At 47.9% G+C, this 18,711-nt stretch overlaps 1 protein-coding gene across 6 annotated transcripts in view; it reads right to left on the bottom strand.

Annotated features, from left to right (window-relative positions):
* The window catches only part of UIMC1 (ubiquitin interaction motif containing 1), a 39,688-nt gene that overhangs the window by 6,095 nt on the left and 14,882 nt on the right, over positions 1 to 18,711 (bottom strand). For all 6 annotated transcript variants that reach the window (XM_005483740.4, XM_005483739.4, XM_005483741.4 and 3 more), the window contains exons 4-9: positions 15,712 to 15,836; positions 14,230 to 15,387; positions 10,677 to 10,741; positions 8,097 to 8,185; positions 7,110 to 7,186; positions 3,721 to 3,889 (exon numbers count right to left, since the gene is read on the bottom strand). In XM_005483740.4, coding sequence (XP_005483797.2) covers positions 3,721 to 3,889; positions 7,110 to 7,186; positions 8,097 to 8,185; positions 10,677 to 10,741; positions 14,230 to 15,387; positions 15,712 to 15,836 — 1,683 coding nt within the window. The remainder of the gene's footprint in view (positions 1 to 3,720; positions 3,890 to 7,109; positions 7,187 to 8,096; positions 8,186 to 10,676; positions 10,742 to 14,229; positions 15,388 to 15,711; positions 15,837 to 18,711) is intronic.

The raw sequence follows: 18,711 nt of genomic DNA, 5'->3' as shown, positions 1-18,711 counted from the left end.
TGGGACTAGCTCTGCAGCTGCCCAGGAGGAGACCCTCAGCTGCAATGCTGAAAGAAGCATCAGAGGAGAGAGAACAGGGCCAGCTGGTGGAACAACCCCTGCCCTCAAGAAGGGGGTTCGGAACACAGGAAAAGACTTGCCACAGGCAAAATCTCCATCACAGAGCAGTGCTGACCTGCTTGTGTGACAGAAGTCTTGTAACCCTCCCAAATGCAATGCTCTTTGCTGGGTCAGACATACTCTGTGGCCCAAGAACAACCTTTTCTCTCACTTGGCAATAATTCTGGTTGACAAGTCATTCTTGGTCTGTTTGGCTCCAGCATTCACCCAGGGGAAGAGCAGCAAACCCTGCCCAGTATGGCCCTGCTAACAGCACACTCAGCCTGGGCACCTCCTGGGGCTGCCAGCTCTGGCTGGCATGTGGAGCAGCGAGGTCAGAGCCACTGAGCTCCTCACCTCCCTGCTCAGCCCACCTGCAGCCCGATCCACCAGCTCCCTGTGCTCTCTGTGCCACCTTCCTGCAGGATCCATCAGTGTCTGCCCCATGGCATCTTGTCCCCTCTCAGAAGCCACACAGTTTTCCTCTGCACCCATTTCATTACTCTTTCTGCTGTATCAGTGCCACTTCTACTGATGTGAAGAGCTTTTTAACAGCACCAGTGCTGCTGCTGAAGACTGACAGCTGCATCAAGACTGCATTTGAGCCTTTGGGAGGAAGGGATATACCAAATCCTCATTTCCTGGGCTCGCTTGGGAACTGAAATGCTGGATGGATGTAGATGGAGGGTGAGAGGCATTGAGCATGTCACAAAGCCCAGGAGTATTTGCTGTACTCAGCTGCAGCCAAGACTCCCTTCCAGACTGAGACCAGCAGATCCCTGCCCTGGCAGCAGCAGTGGGAGATGGATGTGGTGACTCCAGCAGAGCCCTCTCACACAAGTGAGCCCCTTCAGTCGAGTGCATGAAGAAAGAGGGAGCTGGCACAGAAATTCCACAGCTCCACTCATTCACTCAGAATTAACACCAGTCACTGAGCTGGAAACCCAGGGCCTCAGCCCTCCCCAGCCTGGTACAGTGGCTAACACAACATCAGGCTGTTCTCTTTTATTTACTCAGATCACAGGAAAGTGGAAATTCATGATAAGATTTTCATGCTGCCCAGGTACGTGGCGGTCTGGGCATCCAGCCAGGTTGACCATGTACGTAGGGGAAGCAACTGTAGCTCATCTTGCCCAGCTGCTCATTTGAAAACTTGCCCTTAGATATCAGCCAGACTGAGCTGGCCTCCTGAGACCTAAGACTGAGAGACTTTGGTGCATGATTATAAGAAGGAAGAAGAGAAGTAAAACCAGCAAGACCCTCTCCTTTTGTAGTATTAAAATGAAAACCACTGACAGCTATAGTTTGCAGGGCTGCAATTCCAGAGACATCAGGAGTAAGGCTAATTAATAAATCTGAAGACAGACTAAGAACCCCCGATCCAGTGCACCAAAGGAAAACTGAAGCAATATTTTTCTTAACAGATCAGGGCATGGCTCAGAGGGCAGAACTCTGACTTCCTCTCACACAAGGCTGCTGCTGTGCTCCTGAGGAAGCCAGCAGCCAGCCAAGAGCACACAGTGCTGCAGCACTACAGAACAGCTTCTGGACCCACACAGGAGCTGGCATTTGATTCAGAAGACAATTCTCTCACATCTTTTTTCTCCCCATGCATTAGCTTTACCTGTGGATGTTGTGCTAGTGGTGGATGCCAAGGCAACAGCCCTGGAAACAGAGTCCTTTTGTACCTGCACAGCTGTGCCAGGCTACTGTCTGGCCTCTGCTCAGAGCTGAACATCATCTCTGCCTATTCAACCCAAATCCCACTGACTAGCCCAGCAGCTGAGAGCCCTCTGGGTGCATTTGCCTTCCAACAGCTGTTGGAAACTGGCCTGAGGTGCCCCACGAGCCAGAGCCCCACAGGCAGGCAGGATTCTGCCCAAGCCTGGGAAGCCCATGGTACTGCAAAGAGTCTGGGTGCAAACAACACAGGTGGCTTCGACTGTTATGGCTAATAGAGCCTGGTCTCTACAGGGAAAATACTAGAATAACTGGCAATACAAAACTCAAATTACTGTGATTTTGTCCCAGACCCATTGCTCTGCTTACAGCCATTATTACAGAGCAAAATTCCTTTTATTCCAGGCTGGTTTCCTTACAGGAGGATTGTTCTGAACAAGCCAGAACAGCAGAGTAGCAATTCCAAAATAACTACCCTTACAAACATCCCCAAGGAGACCAGCCTGGAAGCAGAATGGAGAGGCCAGCCTTGAACTCTGTCCTGCTGAAAGCCAACGCCAAAGAAAAGAACAAATTCCCTTGCACTGCCAAAGACTTCAAAGCCTTTTCCTGATCACAGTCGGGATTCCCCAGGATCAATGGATACACTCTCAGTCCAGCCACACCAGGGACCAGAATACCACAAGGCCAAAGACATTCCTGCTAAAAGGCACACTAGAAATTCTGCTCCATTTTTTAACACAAATAAGACCTTTATCAGTCTTGAGGATGGGAGAGGAACTGTGATAATTTGTAATTTGCCTGAGCCAGATGCATTGCATCAGTAGCTGGGTTGTGCCTGCAGAGACAACCTTCCACCAAAATTAAGCACCAGCCAGCATCAGCCTTTACTCTGGCTCCAGTTATCTTGACAGGACCCATGTCACATCCCCAAAGATTTAGTATAGCAGGAACCTTTTATTTTTAAACTACATCAACTCTGCATTAAGATTACATGGTGAAACTTCCTCCTGCTAGAGGAATGCAGAACTTACAGTTCTTGTACTAGCTATGATTTGCTCAAACATCATAGATTTAGGCTGCATTTAACAAGCCAGTATGTAACTGAAAATTATATATTCACAGCCTGAAAAGTTAATCTTATTACAAGCTACTACTTTGATATTACCTGACATTGTGCTAACACAGATTTTACATTTCAAGCAGCAGCTAAAACATAACTTACTGAATATGTTGATAACCAACCAGTGTATTTGTTCACTTAAGCTCTACAAAGGTTGGCTATGGAAAACTGATATGAAAAAGAATAAAAAGAGGATTAATATGGGCCTTCTGACTGTGCTTCTATGCCTCACTCTTCACATGAAGGAGAAAAATCCACACCCCTAGACTGATAGTTATCATTTTGCAATTTTAGTGAAACAAGAGGGAAACTTTTCTGCAGTCTCTGCCACCCAAACAGGCCATTTTTGCACATACAAATGTCAGACTCCATGCAGAGCACAGGCCATTCCTGCAGTAGTACGGAACATTTTCCCCTCTCAACAGCCCTGAAGGACGACTGCCCACATGGCTCAAGCCTTCCATTTTCTACCACTGCCACATTCTCTGCAGGTCCTCAACAAAGCACACAATAGACAAATCTTACAAGTACTGCTTGAAGCATCCAGGACTAGATCCTGGGGTAATAATATTCAGGAGCTGATAATGTGGTGAATTATTGTGTGAAGTCAATCAGAAATGCTATCTCTGTGCAGGAGGTGCTGCAAATACCAAACACTCTCTGGGGCAGTGTGGAGATGGAACAAGGCAGAGTGAACAAACCTCCCTATACTCCAAATATCCTGAGAGAGACAAGCCGGCAGCACCTGCCTGCCAAATACCAACAGGGAAGAGGGGAGAGCACGAGGAGCAAAGGCGTGGAAGCAGCACGTGGCAGACCTGGAGCGTCCTGGGCAGGCTGCGGCCGCGCCGCGCCGTCGCAGTACATGGCGTGCACCTCGATCTCCTCAGCTGGGAAGCTGTGGTCACACAGAGGGCACGACACAGGCCCAGCAGCTGCAGGACTGCACTCAGACACAGCCCTGCCAGCGTCTTCATCACCACCAACCTAAGGAAGAAGAAGAAAAATTAGCCAGACAGTGCTGTTTCTTTTACTTTGCTTAGGTGCAGAGCTCCATGCTGTCTGGTAGCTACTCACCTTCACACAGACTCAGATTTTCTTGTTAACTTTTACTCTTCCTTCATCACCCAGTGCTCAGAAATAACACCACTGGCTAAATGAACTACACTGCACTAATAACTAATTTTTCTTGCAAAGGCAACATGTCCTTCTGAATCATGGTGAAACTCCCTGCATAGCCATGCACACCGTTTAAGGCAAACATCACCTGCACTAAAGTGGAAAAACGGCAAAGCTTCCATTAATCAGGAAATCTCAGAAGCGAAACTGATGGAAAATTCATGGGGCAAAGCAAGAGTTCAACACCTGACTTGTGCTCATCAGTTTCTGGACATGATCCATGCTACACAGGCAGCATTGTCTGGGAACACAGCTTCCCCCAGGATGAAAGGAGGCTGCTGTGGTGTTAGGAACCCTGGAGAGATCACTTGAAGCTCCTCCTTTATAGAGGAGGTGACTGGAGCAGTCATGAGAGGGGACACGGATCAAGGAGAGAGGGAATACCATTAAAAATCCGTGTCACACAAAATTACCAGCAGAGGCTTTTCGCCAGGGCAGAATGTCACAGCTCGTGTACGTTCTCAGGGTGCCACTACCACTTATGGACACTCTCTTTTTGCATTGGTCACACAGCTGCAAAGGTGCTCCACTACAACCCACAGAGAGCCAGCCTGCTCCCTATGCCACTGACATTCCCAAATGCAGCAGACTGCAGCCATCTCACTCAGAACTGCATCTCTGCCTAGTCAGGCTTACTGTAAGATTTTACCACATTTAAGAAAAAAAACTTCCCCTCCCTGCGATGATTAAAAAAAGCTATTTAAATATTAACCACGTAGAGAAACCTATAGAAAAATAATATGGGAGAGGTTTCTGTCCTTAGAGCTAAGCAGTGACATGTGGACAGTGTGCAGTAAAACTGCTGTCTGCTTCCCTCCAACAGTATCATTTCAGGGAAGCAGTAATTGGGGTCAGCCAAGATGCTCCATGCCACTGGAGCGCTTTGCTGTATTACTCGCTTTATTACTTCCTTTCCCAAATGAGGATCTGATCCTGATTTTTATGTCCTAAAGGGAAGGAGGGTGCTTTGTTGACTCAGGAGCTAAGACAAAAATTGCAGGACTGGGACTCAAACTGAGATTCTGACTCTCAAAATGCATTTCTCCCCAATACAAGCTGAAAGGCTACAACGGCGAGCCCCAGGAACATCCCTCATTCCCAGGGAGGCTCTCTGCCCTGAATTTCTGCAGAGGAGTTGCCACAAGAGTTCCTCCAGCCAAACACAGGCTGCTGAAGTACATCACTTACAGCATTAACACTCGTACCCCTCTCTCACATCTCAGTGTCATTACATCTTGTGAAGTCCTCACTGTGGGGCATCACACTCAAGAGCCATAAAACACAAGACGTGTCAAATATGAATGATCAAATCAAACCTGTGCTACACAGACAACACACATAAAAAATATGATGGGAAAAGCAGCAGGCACCGCTCCTTCTAGCTGCCTTTTTTAAAGCAATCTTAGGAGATCACCAATTCTGCACACCCTGCCCGCCTACATTCAGCGGTAAATTACTAATTTTAAATGGAAATGCAACATTCTGTAACAAAAGACTGCTTGTACAAAACCTTGCTGTAACAGTCTGGAAAACCTCAACTGCAGAACCAATCACCCCTGTCAGAGCCAGAGACAGTTGCCTCTGCTTTTTAGCAGAGGAAATTGCCTACAAGACATAGTACTTGCAGCCAAGAGCCAGCCAAGAGCAATGCTAGAGGCTGAGCTCAACAAGACTCCTGTGTCCTGGCTCAGCATCTGCTAGGAAGAAGTCAGTCCCAGTGCTCTCTGCTTGGCTCCTGCACACCACTGATGCCATGGTAGCTGTTTCTGCTGTTTCCTGGAGGGCTGCAGGCTCTGGTCTGGGACCTGCTGCCAGCCATAATGATGTCAAACAATCCCTAGGAACCTGCTCCCCACCACCTTGTGCCACCCAGGCAGAGGGGTGAGACACAGGGCACCCTCTGCAACGCACAAGGGGACAGGGCAGTGTCCTGGCCACAGCCAAATGGGTCACAAATGTGCTTTGGTGGCCAGCTCAGGACTGCCTCTCTCCTTGCTGCAGTCCCTAATTGGCTGAGCAGTGCCTGGAGATACCTGCAGAATGAAAGGCACACGAGAGCAGAAGATGGTTTATTAAGAGGCCTCTGAGAATGAGACATTGGAACTGCAGACGTGCTGTACAAGCTGCAAACTCCCAGAATGAGCTTTCCACAAATGAATCCTCTTGTCAAGAGCTGTATGATTCTGTATTCATGTACCCTGCACCAGAGGAGTACTTGGCAACCCCTTTGATATCGCTCTCTAAATTAATAGACAAAGGGAGTTTTATCAGAAGCAGGAACTGAAGTCAGATGTTGGTACAGTGACAGCTGCAAAGCAATTGCTGTGCAGGTGTGACAACATGGGGAAAGGGGCTGCACACAGCAACATCTGCAGCAAGAGGTAAGAGGATGGCCCTGCCACTGACTTGCTATTAACTATTACTGCACAAAACTCAAGATTCCCAGACTCAGGACACTCTGCTTGGCCTGAAAACCACCACCAGCCCTCAACACTTCAAGCACATCTTTACACCAGTCTGATCTCTGTGTGAAGCTCTCCTCTTAGCCTCTTGGATATAGTCTGTGGAGAGCAAACTGGGGTTTAGAGCACTGTAACATGAAAAAGCAGGTGACAGCACAGGTGACTGAGGTTTACTTGGGCTCCCCTCAGAGCTCCTGGGGTCCCTGTGCATTGCTGAGCATCCCAGCTTGTGCCCCTGAGCATGGGCAAGCACAGCACTGCCGCCCACGCTGATGGCATCCTCCAGCTCAGCAGCACTGGGATATAAAAGAACAGGCTGGAATTGATAACAGCTCTCCAGCTATAGGACTGAAAGGCTTCAGAAGCAGCTGCATGCAGTCCCCAGCCAAAAGGGACTGGAGATATGAAGCAGTAGAGAAAAGCAAAGAGGGAACTGATTGTGAGGATCCAAACAGCAGAAGTCCAAGCTTCCAGCTACCCAAAGGGAAATGCCAGCAGAGCTCAGCTGAACCAAGGTCCAAAAGGCAGGACTGGAAACAGAACTCTTCAATTTTAAGCTCTTTTACCTGCATTGGTGCACCTCTGCTGTCTGAACAAAGCTCTTCTCTCTCCTCAATAGCTTCCAGTGGGCTTGGCTGTGTCTCTGCAGAAAAACAGCTCCATGAGCAAAGGTTTGCAGCCCCCAACTATCTCTTCACTTGTTGATGTAGCTTAGTCCTTAACGCTTTTTAAGAGTTTTCACAGTTTCAAGACATTCTTTAGACTTGCCACAAATGTTATCAGACAAAGTGCAACAACACAGCCAGATGAGGGGTTAAAGTCACAGCATGGTAGTGTGAGGATAAAGGCACTGCAGCTGTGCAGCTTCATGGGGAGTGAGATTAGACACAGGGAATGTGTGTGGGACACTTGCTGGGATGGAGACAAAGCAAGAATAGAGCTGCTTTCACATCAAGACAAGCAGAGCTCCCATTCTATGCTCTGTCTCACAGTCACACCTTCTTCAGACCTCCACATCTTTGTTAGCAACAAAATATGCCTCCAAGCACCACCATGACCTATCCTGCTACAGCTGCTCGTGAACAGGAGCAGCCTCTTCATTATTTTTCTCCCTTAAAACCCTGGACCAGAAAATCTCAGACACTGTAGGAGAGACCAAGGAAGAAAAACTCCTTAGTCCCAAACATGCTTAATTAATATAAACAAAAATTATTTCAGCTCTCATGCTTTGCACATTATCTTCACACTGAAAAATCTGAAAATTTGATTGCATTGCAGAGACACCTTGTTTTGAGTGATCCCTCCATGCCCAATGCACATCCAGGTGTCTCTTGAGCAAATCTCCAGCAATCCCTGCCACAGAACTGCCTTAGAGGAAATGGGTCCAAAACTAGGAGCTCAAACTAAATTACCTGAATAATTTTAGCCTTGAAAAATGGAGAGGGGAAAGAAATCTCATTTTGTTGAAATAACTTGAAAATTCTCTTTTCTCTGAATTTCCTAAGTGTGTAACTTTCGGTACAAAATTCATAACAGTCTCAAGTGCCTCTTACCTGGGCAAACAGAGATCTCTTCTTCAGCTGAGTTTTCTGTGGCAGTATCTGGGTTCCTTTTACTGCCAAGTGGGGTCATTGTGGAGATGCTGTTCAAAACATAAATATAACATGAGTCTCCAACCCAGAAGGAGTGAGGGCCACACCTGCCATTCTCATACAGTTCAGAACAGCAGATGATGCCATAATTTCCAAGTGGTCAATATCTGACAGCCAGAAATGACCAGGATAGCAGCAAAATATGGGTCTAAAATGCTATCCTAAGCAAAAATCCAAAAGGGAACATTTTTTTCTTCTAGAAAGGCAGAAAGGGTCATTATCTCTTCTCAAGGGAGTAAAAATACCTGCTCACAATTGTGGGACTCTCTGTGGGAGAAGTGCAGGTACCAGCACTGTGCCTCTTTCTGGCTGGGGAAGGAAATCCTCACAGAGGAAAGACAGACCTGCTTTATCCCACATTATCCTCTCCCTCCTCACACTGCTCATTTTCTCCCTTATCCCTGTGCTGCCAGCAGCAGCATGGATGTGACACAAGGCATTTTCCTGCTGCAAAGCCCTTACAGCATTAGTGTGGTGGTTCCTTGGAGCAGCACCCAGCACTGCTCCTCTCATTTTGACCTTCGGATTCCTCCTTTTTTATTTTTTTTCTTCCACCTCACTGCACAATCCTTTTTTTTTTCTTCTCCCACCTCACTGCACAGTGTCTTTCTGACACAGACAGGCATTGCTGAGTAAGTCTGGCACCCATGCTGACACACTCTGCGCCTTGCGTGGCTCTCTGATTAGTCTGATCAAGTATGCAAGAACACACTTTAAAAACATGAATCCCCGCACTGACAAACACAAGATTTATTAAGCTCAACCACAGGCCTTAGAGAAGAGAGAACAGCCACTGCTGATTTATGATAAATAACAAAATTCTGATAGGAAATCACAAGTGGCTTTTCTCTCTAAATAAAGCATCTCAAAGCATTTGTTATGAATCCAGGCTGAGCGTGTTTTACTCTGTGTCTAACATCAGGGCTCTCTTCAAAAGAACTCACACAAAACAACTTGCTATGACATTTATAAAATGGGCTAATCAATTTGAAGTCAAACCACATTTCTTGCTACACCAACTATCTCCTGGTAACAAAGCCTATAATCATTTATTAAAACCCCAATCTTCCATGCTCTGTACAAAGCGTGGAACAAGCGGGGAGAGCAGCCCACAGAAAGCAAAGCAATTTCTTCACAGGACTGGCACTTCCTGAACTGCTCCACTCCCTCCAGACAGCTCAGAGCCACGTTTTCCTATTAAGAGCTGCTGAGGCCAGCCAGTTGGGGTGCCTGAGCCATCCCCAAGAGAGGCCTGCGCTGGCAAATTACCAGGAGCCAGATGGCAACACTTAATGTGCACAAAACTGCAAAGACTGCAGCCATTTCTTGCCTTGCTGATGTTCCAGCTGCTCGAGGAGGGGCCAACACATGCAGGTGCATCCCACCCCAAAGCAGGCAGCCAGGAGCTCCTGGGCAGCTTGGGGAGTGTCCCAGACTAACCCCACCAGCTCCACCAAAGAAAAGAGGCTCCTGTCCCTTCCTATCCTCCTCACCCCGGGCTCTCAGGCCCCAGGCAGGCGGGAGGCCAGCGCTGCAGAGCACACACCTCGCTGCCTTCCACACAAGCTCAGAGCTCCACTGTCACAGGCTCATCAGCCTCAGCCTGAGCAGCAGCTGCAGGTTCCTCCTGCTCCCCAAGGCAGGTTTTAAGCTTGTTAGAAAGGTGCAAGCAAGAGGGATTTTCATAGTCTGCATATTGATATTAACTGCTCAGGCCAAATGCTGTTAGATCAGAGGAAAGTTGGCAGTTTTGTTCCAAAGCAGGTTTAAATTATAAAACCCAACAAATTAAAAACATGACATTATCTGGCCTTTCTTGTAACTTGCTCCCTGAATCCTCTCCCATTTGTCCTTCTTCTCCATAGCCTTTGATGCAGAATTGCATCCCACAGGAAGGAGAGGGGGGAAAAAAAGGAAAAGAGGAGTAGGCTTAAATCTGAAGAAAAGCATGTTGACTTGCCCCACACCTGTCATCTGCTGAAGTGGCTTTTCTGGAGCACTGCACTCTATCTTTGGCTGATAGGCAGTGCCGTCTGGCTTCCTCCTCCCTGCTTTCCTCTTCAGCAGCAAGGCAAGAACATAAAAATACACACAGAAATCCAGTAAACCCTTCCCCATGCTGCCTTCCCCGACAGACAAGGATGGCACGGCTGTAACTCACCTCCAGCTCCCCATGGCCTCACTGCACCACGTCACAGGAGCCTCAGAGGGCAAGGAGCAACTCCTTCAACTTGTACAATAATGCACCTTGCACATCTTATCAGGTAACAACAGCAACTGATCCCTTCTCCTCAGCTGTGCCCCTCCTCTCCCTTGCTGCTCCAAAGCATCTATTTCCAGGGATACATAACAGCAGGGGCTGCAGCCAGCCTTTCCAGCAAGCTGTGGGTTGACTACACCCCAAAACACTCCAGGGAGAGTGGAAGAGCCCATATCACTAGAGAGAACCTGTGAGCCCCACACTCTGATCACCCCACTCACCTCTGTGCAATTTGCATGGGTTCCCCATCTTCAGGCACGTCCTCTGCAGGCAGTACCTGGGAGGGCTGGAAAGGGAAATTCTGGTGTTACATAAAACAATGTGCACAGCTGACTGGGGTCTGTCCATGACATTGCAGCCAGTCTGCTGTATATTTTTATCTGAAAATGGCTCAGTGTCCATCCGGAACGAGTCAGCTTTTTCTCTCCATCCCTGCTTTTGGCAAGGTGCTCCCTGCAATAAAGCCTGGCAGTACTTTTTGTTACCTTGCTGCCTAGACATGTTCCTGGACAGCCCATGCCCATCCACTCCTCCCAACATTGCCATCATCTTCCACGCTCTCTGCCTGCTCTCAGCACCCACCTCAATGTGTTTGGAAGCAGCAACCACAGCTTTTCTCCACCTCTACCTGTGCTGAGCTTGAAACAACCCAAAGTTTTTAGTGTCCCCTACACTCGCCCAGGTACCCTAGCAGCCCTCATCTACTCCACTTTAAAATTCATTTTCCTGAGCCAGAATGACCTGATCAACTGGTACAGCTGATGCCTGACCATGAGAAGCACTTTTCTGAAATTTCCTAGAGATAAAATCTGTTGCATTTTTCTTGCCTGGGAAATCAGCTGTCCCATCTAAGGAGGAGAACAGATTAACCTGCACAATCTACAGCTGGAAAATCTGTGTGCATTTTATCCCGGTTTTCATTTAGCTCTATGACTCCACTTATTCTTTCCTTTAAAATTTGTTCAAAAGCCTCATGCACTGCTGAGGTCAGGCTAACATGCCAGTCATTACCCAGATCCCTTTCTTCTTCTGCAGTGTACACGCTACACTTGCCATCCTCTAATCAGGTGGAATTACAACGGTTTATTAGCAGTCCTTGCACTCAGGCCTACAATTTCTCATGCTAGGTCTCAAAGAAACCCAAGGAGTTTTCCTCCCCCTTCCTTGAGTCTATCAAATGCTGTGAGCTTGATTTCCACCAAAGGTTTCAACTTCGATCAGCTCCACCCCTGGATATGCTTCCCCAGCAAGTTTCAAATCAAGGCCTCTCCTGTCAAATTTCTCTAACATGACTCCAACCCCCAAATATCCCATTTTATCTACACTTTCTTTACTTCTTTACAGCCTAGCTCATCATTAACATAAAATACCACACCTCCTCTTTTATTTTTATTTGTCTTTGTCCCATATTGTGCATTTCTTAAAAACGCCTCTGCCCTGGTCATGAACACTCATCCATGTTTCTGTTTTTCCTTGTACATCTGTTATAAAATATGGCACTAATTCAGGTCACCAGACTCTAAATCTCCAGAATTGGATCTTTTCCCTCTGAATCTTTTAAACACCGAGAGTTCCCTAACCTTATATGAAAGGCTCTGAAAAAAATTGATTCTATTAGCACTGAAGTTTGTTAGTGCAGGTTCACGGGCTGTGAGATCTCCTGACAACCAGGATTTGCTCTGTGCAAACAACCCCTGGCTGTAGGAGGAGGCAGTGGCAGGAGTTGACTGCTGCCAGGGTGGAAGGTCTGTGCCCATTGCAGGTGAGGGTTTCAGGGCAGGAGTAGAGGCAGCCTCCCTCAAGCACATCATTTGCACCTTCATTTCACACATGGCATGAGGCCATGTCCTTTTTCAAGGACGGTTTTGAGTCCTCAAGGATGGTTTCTACACTCAGCACAGCCCAAGATCTCCCACCAGCCCCAGCAGCAGAGCAGCCCTGGTGGCACTGGGGGAGCCCCAGGGTAGCACAGGCAGCAAAGGGTCTCCAAGAGACGCAGCAAGGTGGAGACATGACAGCTCTGGGCCCCTCCTTTGTCACTGCCAGTGGAATTGTATTTGATAGAGGGGAAAAAAAAATGGAGACAAGGCACAAGCAAACATCAAACATATTGATTTTGCAAGTAAATCACCTGCTCTGGCCTCAGTGTGCGACTGCACAGAGAGGCGAGAGAAAGGAGCTGCCTCTCATGCTGGGTGTGATAAAGCAGATGAAAAGGCATTTAGAAAATATTTTCTCTCGTGTAAATAAAAGACTGGCAAATTTTGGGCTAGGGTTGAAATTGTAAAATCTGCTCCCCCTCCTTTATTTTTTCACCTTGAAAATATCAGAAAGGCTACATCTCTGGGCTACGGCTCTGAGACAGCTCCCGTGGTCAAGAGGAGTGGGTTACAAGTTACCACTCAGCACCACTAAAACCTCTTTTCTCCCCAAGAATTAATTAGGTATTAGCATTAAACAGATAATATTTTAAAAAATACCACACAATTTTCAGTACTGATTAAAAGTTCACGCCCTTCCCAGCTGCTGTAGCTTCCCAAGGGCTTTAGAGTACACATCCAAAGACCTCTAGTCACCCCAATCTTCCAGCATAATGACACCTTCATTTCCAGGGGAAAAGCTACAGAAAAAAAGTGCAGTTTGCTTTAAGAACCTCTCAGGTCTTTTGTATCTATCCTGAGGAAATGAAAAAGGGCACAAGTCAGTTCCTTTCCTCTGCAGATCACCTCTAAGGCTTGTTTAAATCTCCATCTGCTAAACCCGAGCCAAAGCACTGTCATGAAAAGTCACATTTCAGCACAGGCTGCTCTGCTCTTTTTCTGCAACCAGAAAATGCAGACATGACGTTTTTCCTAAGTGTTCAATATTACAAGACAGAATATAAATATCACAAAACAAGTTAAGTATCTTTCTAACACCAGGGTAAATGATCAAATACACTTGAAAACAGGAACAACAGAGCCAAGGCTTCAGTCATAGAGAAGATAAAGTTATACAATGATCCGGGAGTGAAGTCATTATGAAAAATGAGGGTTGGAAAAGGCTGACACAAACCTAAAATACAGCAGTAATAAATACTTCATCTGACTAGCAATCTGTTTAAACTTAGCAGTGACAGAAAGCTGCCTTCCGCTCCAGCAGGAGAGCCCTGACAGAGACAGAGGCTGACACCTAGTGTCTAACACACCCGAGCCTGGTGCCCAACACCAGCACAAGGACAGGGAGCACCACCGTGCTGACAGGTCACCAGGGCAGGCAGAAAATGCCTGTGACCACACAGAGCCTCTCCCAGCCACCAGGGAGAAGAGCACTTCCGAAGTGAAGCACTGATGGATGCAGATAAGCATGGAGGAGCAAACAGGAAAGGCTGTGCTGCAAGGACAAACCCACATCTCTGTCTGCAAAGAGAAACCAAGAGCTCCCCACACAGCCACAGGTTTATAAACCAGAGCTGGTGGTGGTCAGCATCACCTCTGTGTCCTCTGCCTTGGCACACTGCCAGGCTGCATCCTTCTGAGAAGGATCAGCTGGATGTGTTGCTCTCTGGAGCATTAATGATGATTGCCAGGCTGCTCAATGGCCCCTGCCCTTTGAGAGCTGGGTGTCAGCCTGTACACTTCTCTCCTTTCCACATAACCTGTGTGGCTGGGGGAGGAAGTCCCTAAATTTAAGAGGGGCATTAAATAGCAGTGCCTACTTTGCAGAAGGGACTGAACCATAAAAAGGACAGAAGGGCATGGCTGCTCAACCTCTGCTCAGTGACAAAGCTCTTACCTGGCAGTAGCTGGTGGTCGGTTCATCATCAGAAGTGGAGTTCTTATCTTCTTCCATGCTGTGCCCTGGACTCTCTGCCTCCCTCCTCTTTGAAGGGTGGAGCCAGTTGATGTTTTCAGACTCTTGTCCTTCTGTGTCTCCATCTTCTGTACCATCAGCAACCCCATTCTCCCTGCCTATCTCTTCTCCTTTCCCAAGCTCGTTTTGGCTCAAGGAAGGACTGGGCACAACCGGGTTACCAAACTCCTTCTTATGCAACAGCTGCCTCTGAGCCTGCTTCAGGCTCTTCTGGTAAACCTCCAGCTGACACAAGATGACTTTGGTGTACTGGTTGGGGTCCACCCCTTTGGGGCAGAAGGGGATGCCCCAGTAATAGTGCACTGTGTTTCTTGCCTCCTCCTGTTTGTGCTTCTCCTCCACAGACAGCATGGAAAGATCTGGGGTGCTGCCAGACCCCTCATTCTGCTCTGCTTGCTCTGAGGAAACACAGACCTTGGCAGTGTGCCCAGGCTGTGAGCTGTGTTTGGTACCTGCTCCTCCACCACTCCTCCTGGGGCTGTCACACTGTTCTGTGGTCCTGCTCTTCCAGGGTGGAGTGGCTGAGCTCCCAGCACCAGCTTCTCCTGCAGAATGGCCAGTGCAGGGCAGGAGCTGCTCTTTTGGTTCATGGCCTGCTGCCTCAGAAGAGCTGGAGGGGCTGCTGAACAGTCTCCGAGGTGTGAGTCGCCAGGAGCCTCCTGAAGCCACCTTGCCAAGGGTGGGACTCAAAGACATGAAGTCCCCTCCCAGAGTGCTGGGTAACATGTTACTCGAATCACTTTCTGCTGGTGAGGAAGGCTTTTCACTTGACCTTGTCACAGGCTGGCCCTTCCCCGGAGACACGATTATGCTGGATACTAGTGAGCTTTCAACGATTTCCTGGCTCAACCTCCTCAACACTACCAAGGGGCTCCGGGCGACATCCATCTGTCCATTCCCATCAGCTCTGGAGCTCTGTGAGTGGGAGCTGCAGTCAGAGGGAGGGGTGTCAGGGCAGAATGCCAGGCCTCCCAGGAGCTCAGAGCCTTCTCTCTCAGCAGGCTGGCTTGGGCCCTGTGAATCCAGTGCTTCCACTGACAGATGAGGAGATGCAGTCGATGAGTCTGAGGGCTGACAGCTCTGAAAAACAAAAGGTTCACTCTCCTACAGATGCGTTCCCTATCAGCACAGCACAACCAAGGGCTGCCCCAGCACACTGGACTGCAGATCTCCCTATCCCAAATCAGAACTCTGTACCCCAAAATAGGGACAGCTGGGGTTAGACTTCATGTTCCTCTCACTAGGAACAGGACAAAGCAACCACTCTGCAGCTGCTGTCATTCCAGTTTGTGCTGGGAATATTTATGTCCCCCAGTAAAACTTTCTTTTGCAGCATGGTAAAGCAAGCAGAGACAGCAATGTTGCTAAGAACCCTGGTGAGCCTCTTCACAGAAGTGCACTTACGCTAAGGCTCTCAGCAATGGCCTTCCTCAAGAGCTCCTCCTCTTCCTCTTCCTGACAGTTCACTTGTCTAGCCTCTTGCTCACTCATTTTCAGGGCCAGTGCAAATTGTTCCTCTTCAGTCATCTCTACAGCAGAAGAAACAGGATAATGTCAAGTCACAGCTGCAGGTGTATGTAAACACTCAGTGAACATCCAGCATGTAGGGAGGAATGGGTGAGAGCCCCACCTTCCCAGGAGGAATGCAGAGAAAATCATCTAAACCTCAGCTGTCCTGGAAAGGTGTCAACAAAACTGGAGCAGGCAACACTAAATGAGAAAGGTAACTCAGGTCAGGAACTTCACCTCAGGTTTCTACAGCAATCTAAGCTCCCATTCCCCGAGTATATTAACTGCAACATGACATTTTATTTGCCATCAAACAACACACACTGCAGCTGCAGAATGCATGTTCAAGGAGAGAGGAAAAGGACAGATTTCTGAAGTGTGCTCATTTTTGTATTGGCTAGGCTCAGCAGCAAAGCAGGATAAACAACACATCTTTAAGAGACTTTTTTACTAACTGAGCAGCACAACTCATTGTCTTCTGACACAAATACCTGCAATACCACAGGAGACCTATCAAGAGAAAAAGAGCTACATGTTTTTCACCCCGAGCCTCAGGTGGAAAGCTCTGTGGAGGATAATGTTACTTGCTTGGTGATATTATAGAGGATATTTCACATGCATACAACCCCCTTCTGCTCACATCACCACTCTACTGCATCACTAAGTCAGTCATGCATGGGAAACAGGTTTCCTACAGTTGTAACTGCTATTTCAGCAGAAAATTTATTCCTGAAATATTCCTCGCTCCAATCAAACCAAAAGTCTAGACTGGCTATGTAGAAACAAAGCAGTTAGTTACTTTGGAAAACACTTATTTACTGAGATTCAATCCAACACTTTCACTCTGCTTAAAATATACAATGCCTGCAGAATGGAGTGCAGCTTGAAAAACAACTCAACAGCACTCTCAGGAGCTGAAAAAATACATCTTCTCACTTGAAACAAATTGACAGATTTCCTTCAGAACCCGCTCCCTCCTCCAGGCAGAATCCTGCACGCGCCATCTCATGCATGAACCAAAGGCTCGCGCTCTCCGACGGCTACAACATCTTTAAGACATGCCATTTGAACAGGGAGGCTGCCCAGGCACACAACATGCCCTCACTGCAGCCAGCTCCAGAGACAGGCTGGATAAAGCTGCATTCACAGGTTGCAGGCTCCCATTTTCTACCCCTTGCCCTCCCCAACACAGCAGTGCAGCCGCGCTCCGGCCGTGCTGCAGCCCGTCCATGACAGCGCTGCTGCAAGCAGGAGCATCCACAGAGCACAGCTCTGCCCTTCCCCCAGCTCCTGGATGCTGGCAGCCTCCTGCTCCCTCACCCAAGCAGGGGCTGAAGCATTTCTGGACTGATTACCTTCAGATTCCTTTATGTGTCCTACTACAACAGCACTTAGCTGCAGGTTGTTGGTTTGGGTTGGGGCAGCGGGGTAATTTATTTGAAAATTAAGAAAGGGGTTGAAGGGAAAGCAGACTGCAGCGCTTTCAGGGCTCATGGGGATCTTTTGTCCTTGGACAAAGTCACTCAATGATGTTACAGCCAGGAGGGACCAGGGCAAAAAAAAAAAAAACAAAACACCATTCTTTAATGGAAAGCACAGTCCAGTGTATGGAGAAAGCTCCCAGCCCCAAGAACAGCAGCATTAAGCAGCATATCACAGAGTCAATTAGGTTGGAAAACACCACTGAGATTGAGTCCAACCTTTGACCAATCACCACCGTGTCATCCAGACCATATCACTTAGTGCTACCTACAGTCTTTTCTTTTCCCATTACACCAAACACCTTCCAAGCATTCAGAAAGTGTGTGCTGATTTGTTTTCCTGCCTAAACCATCGCAGCAACCAGGCTAGATCCTGTAAACTCAGACATGTGCAGGAAAACTGGTGCACATGATCAGCACCCTGCAACACACGACTTTCCACGTGCTTCAACAGGGGCCTGAACATTTGCCAGTTCAGGCTATCAACATCCATGAAGCTTAATAAAAAGAAACATTTTTTGGCGAGTTACTGCTGTACATTTTGTTTTCTTCTCCCTCCCTGGCACAGCAATTTCCCCTCTGGGGACAGGGAATGTGCCAGACAAATGCTGCCTCTGGCAAAGAAACCAGTGACAAACAAGATGCACTTAGTGCAGGTTCCAGTTGAGTAGGTGCTCTGGAGATGGGGAAAACTCGAGTTTAAAATCCACCTGGCATTACTGTGGGGAGAGCAAAGAGCAGCTCTGCTCGTGCCTTCCAGCAGACCCGACCTGCTTTAAGTGAAGCTGACAGTATTTCATGCTCCAGGACTGATCACTTCTCAGCACCGTGTGTTTTATTAAACTTGATGCTGATTGCAGCCGTCATAATTTATGATGATTAGAAACGCAGAGTGCTGCGTTAGCCCCCGACCACTGTGTGCAAACAGAGCTGGGGAGAGAGCTCAGAGCGTGTGGCGGGGGCTCCGCAGATCCCAGGAGAAACGAGCCCTCTCCATCTGGAGCGATGCTCAGCTCACACTCATCACTCGCCTGCCTTGCAGGGGCCCATTCCCGGGGGAAGCACCGGCACTGGGAATCTCACACTCCAAAATCCTCTTGTCACAGGTCCATCCCAACGCGGCAGGAAATCCCAGCGCCCCTCTGGGGACCGGGGCATCCAGGAGACCCGCAGATGGCAAGGAGGGGTCAGAGAGAAACTGTTTTTGAGATACGGCAGCCCTAAACAAATTAAACCATTTCAGAGCCTTTTTAAATGCTAATACGGCAATTTGCAAAGCGATTTATGTTCCATTTTGACATTCGCAAAGTGAATTAGATGCAAAACCCCACTAGTTGTAGTTATAACACTTACTAATAAGAGATTTACTCAAAAATAACAGAAGTGCGGGATCTCAGTATTTTTACATATCCAA

Source organism: Zonotrichia albicollis, chromosome 15, assembly GCF_047830755.1.
Source record: "Zonotrichia albicollis isolate bZonAlb1 chromosome 15, bZonAlb1.hap1, whole genome shotgun sequence".
NCBI lineage: Eukaryota > Metazoa > Chordata > Aves > Passeriformes > Passerellidae > Zonotrichia > Zonotrichia albicollis.
The sequence above is the reverse complement of the archived record's forward strand: the minus strand, read 5'-3'. Positions and strand labels throughout refer to the sequence as shown.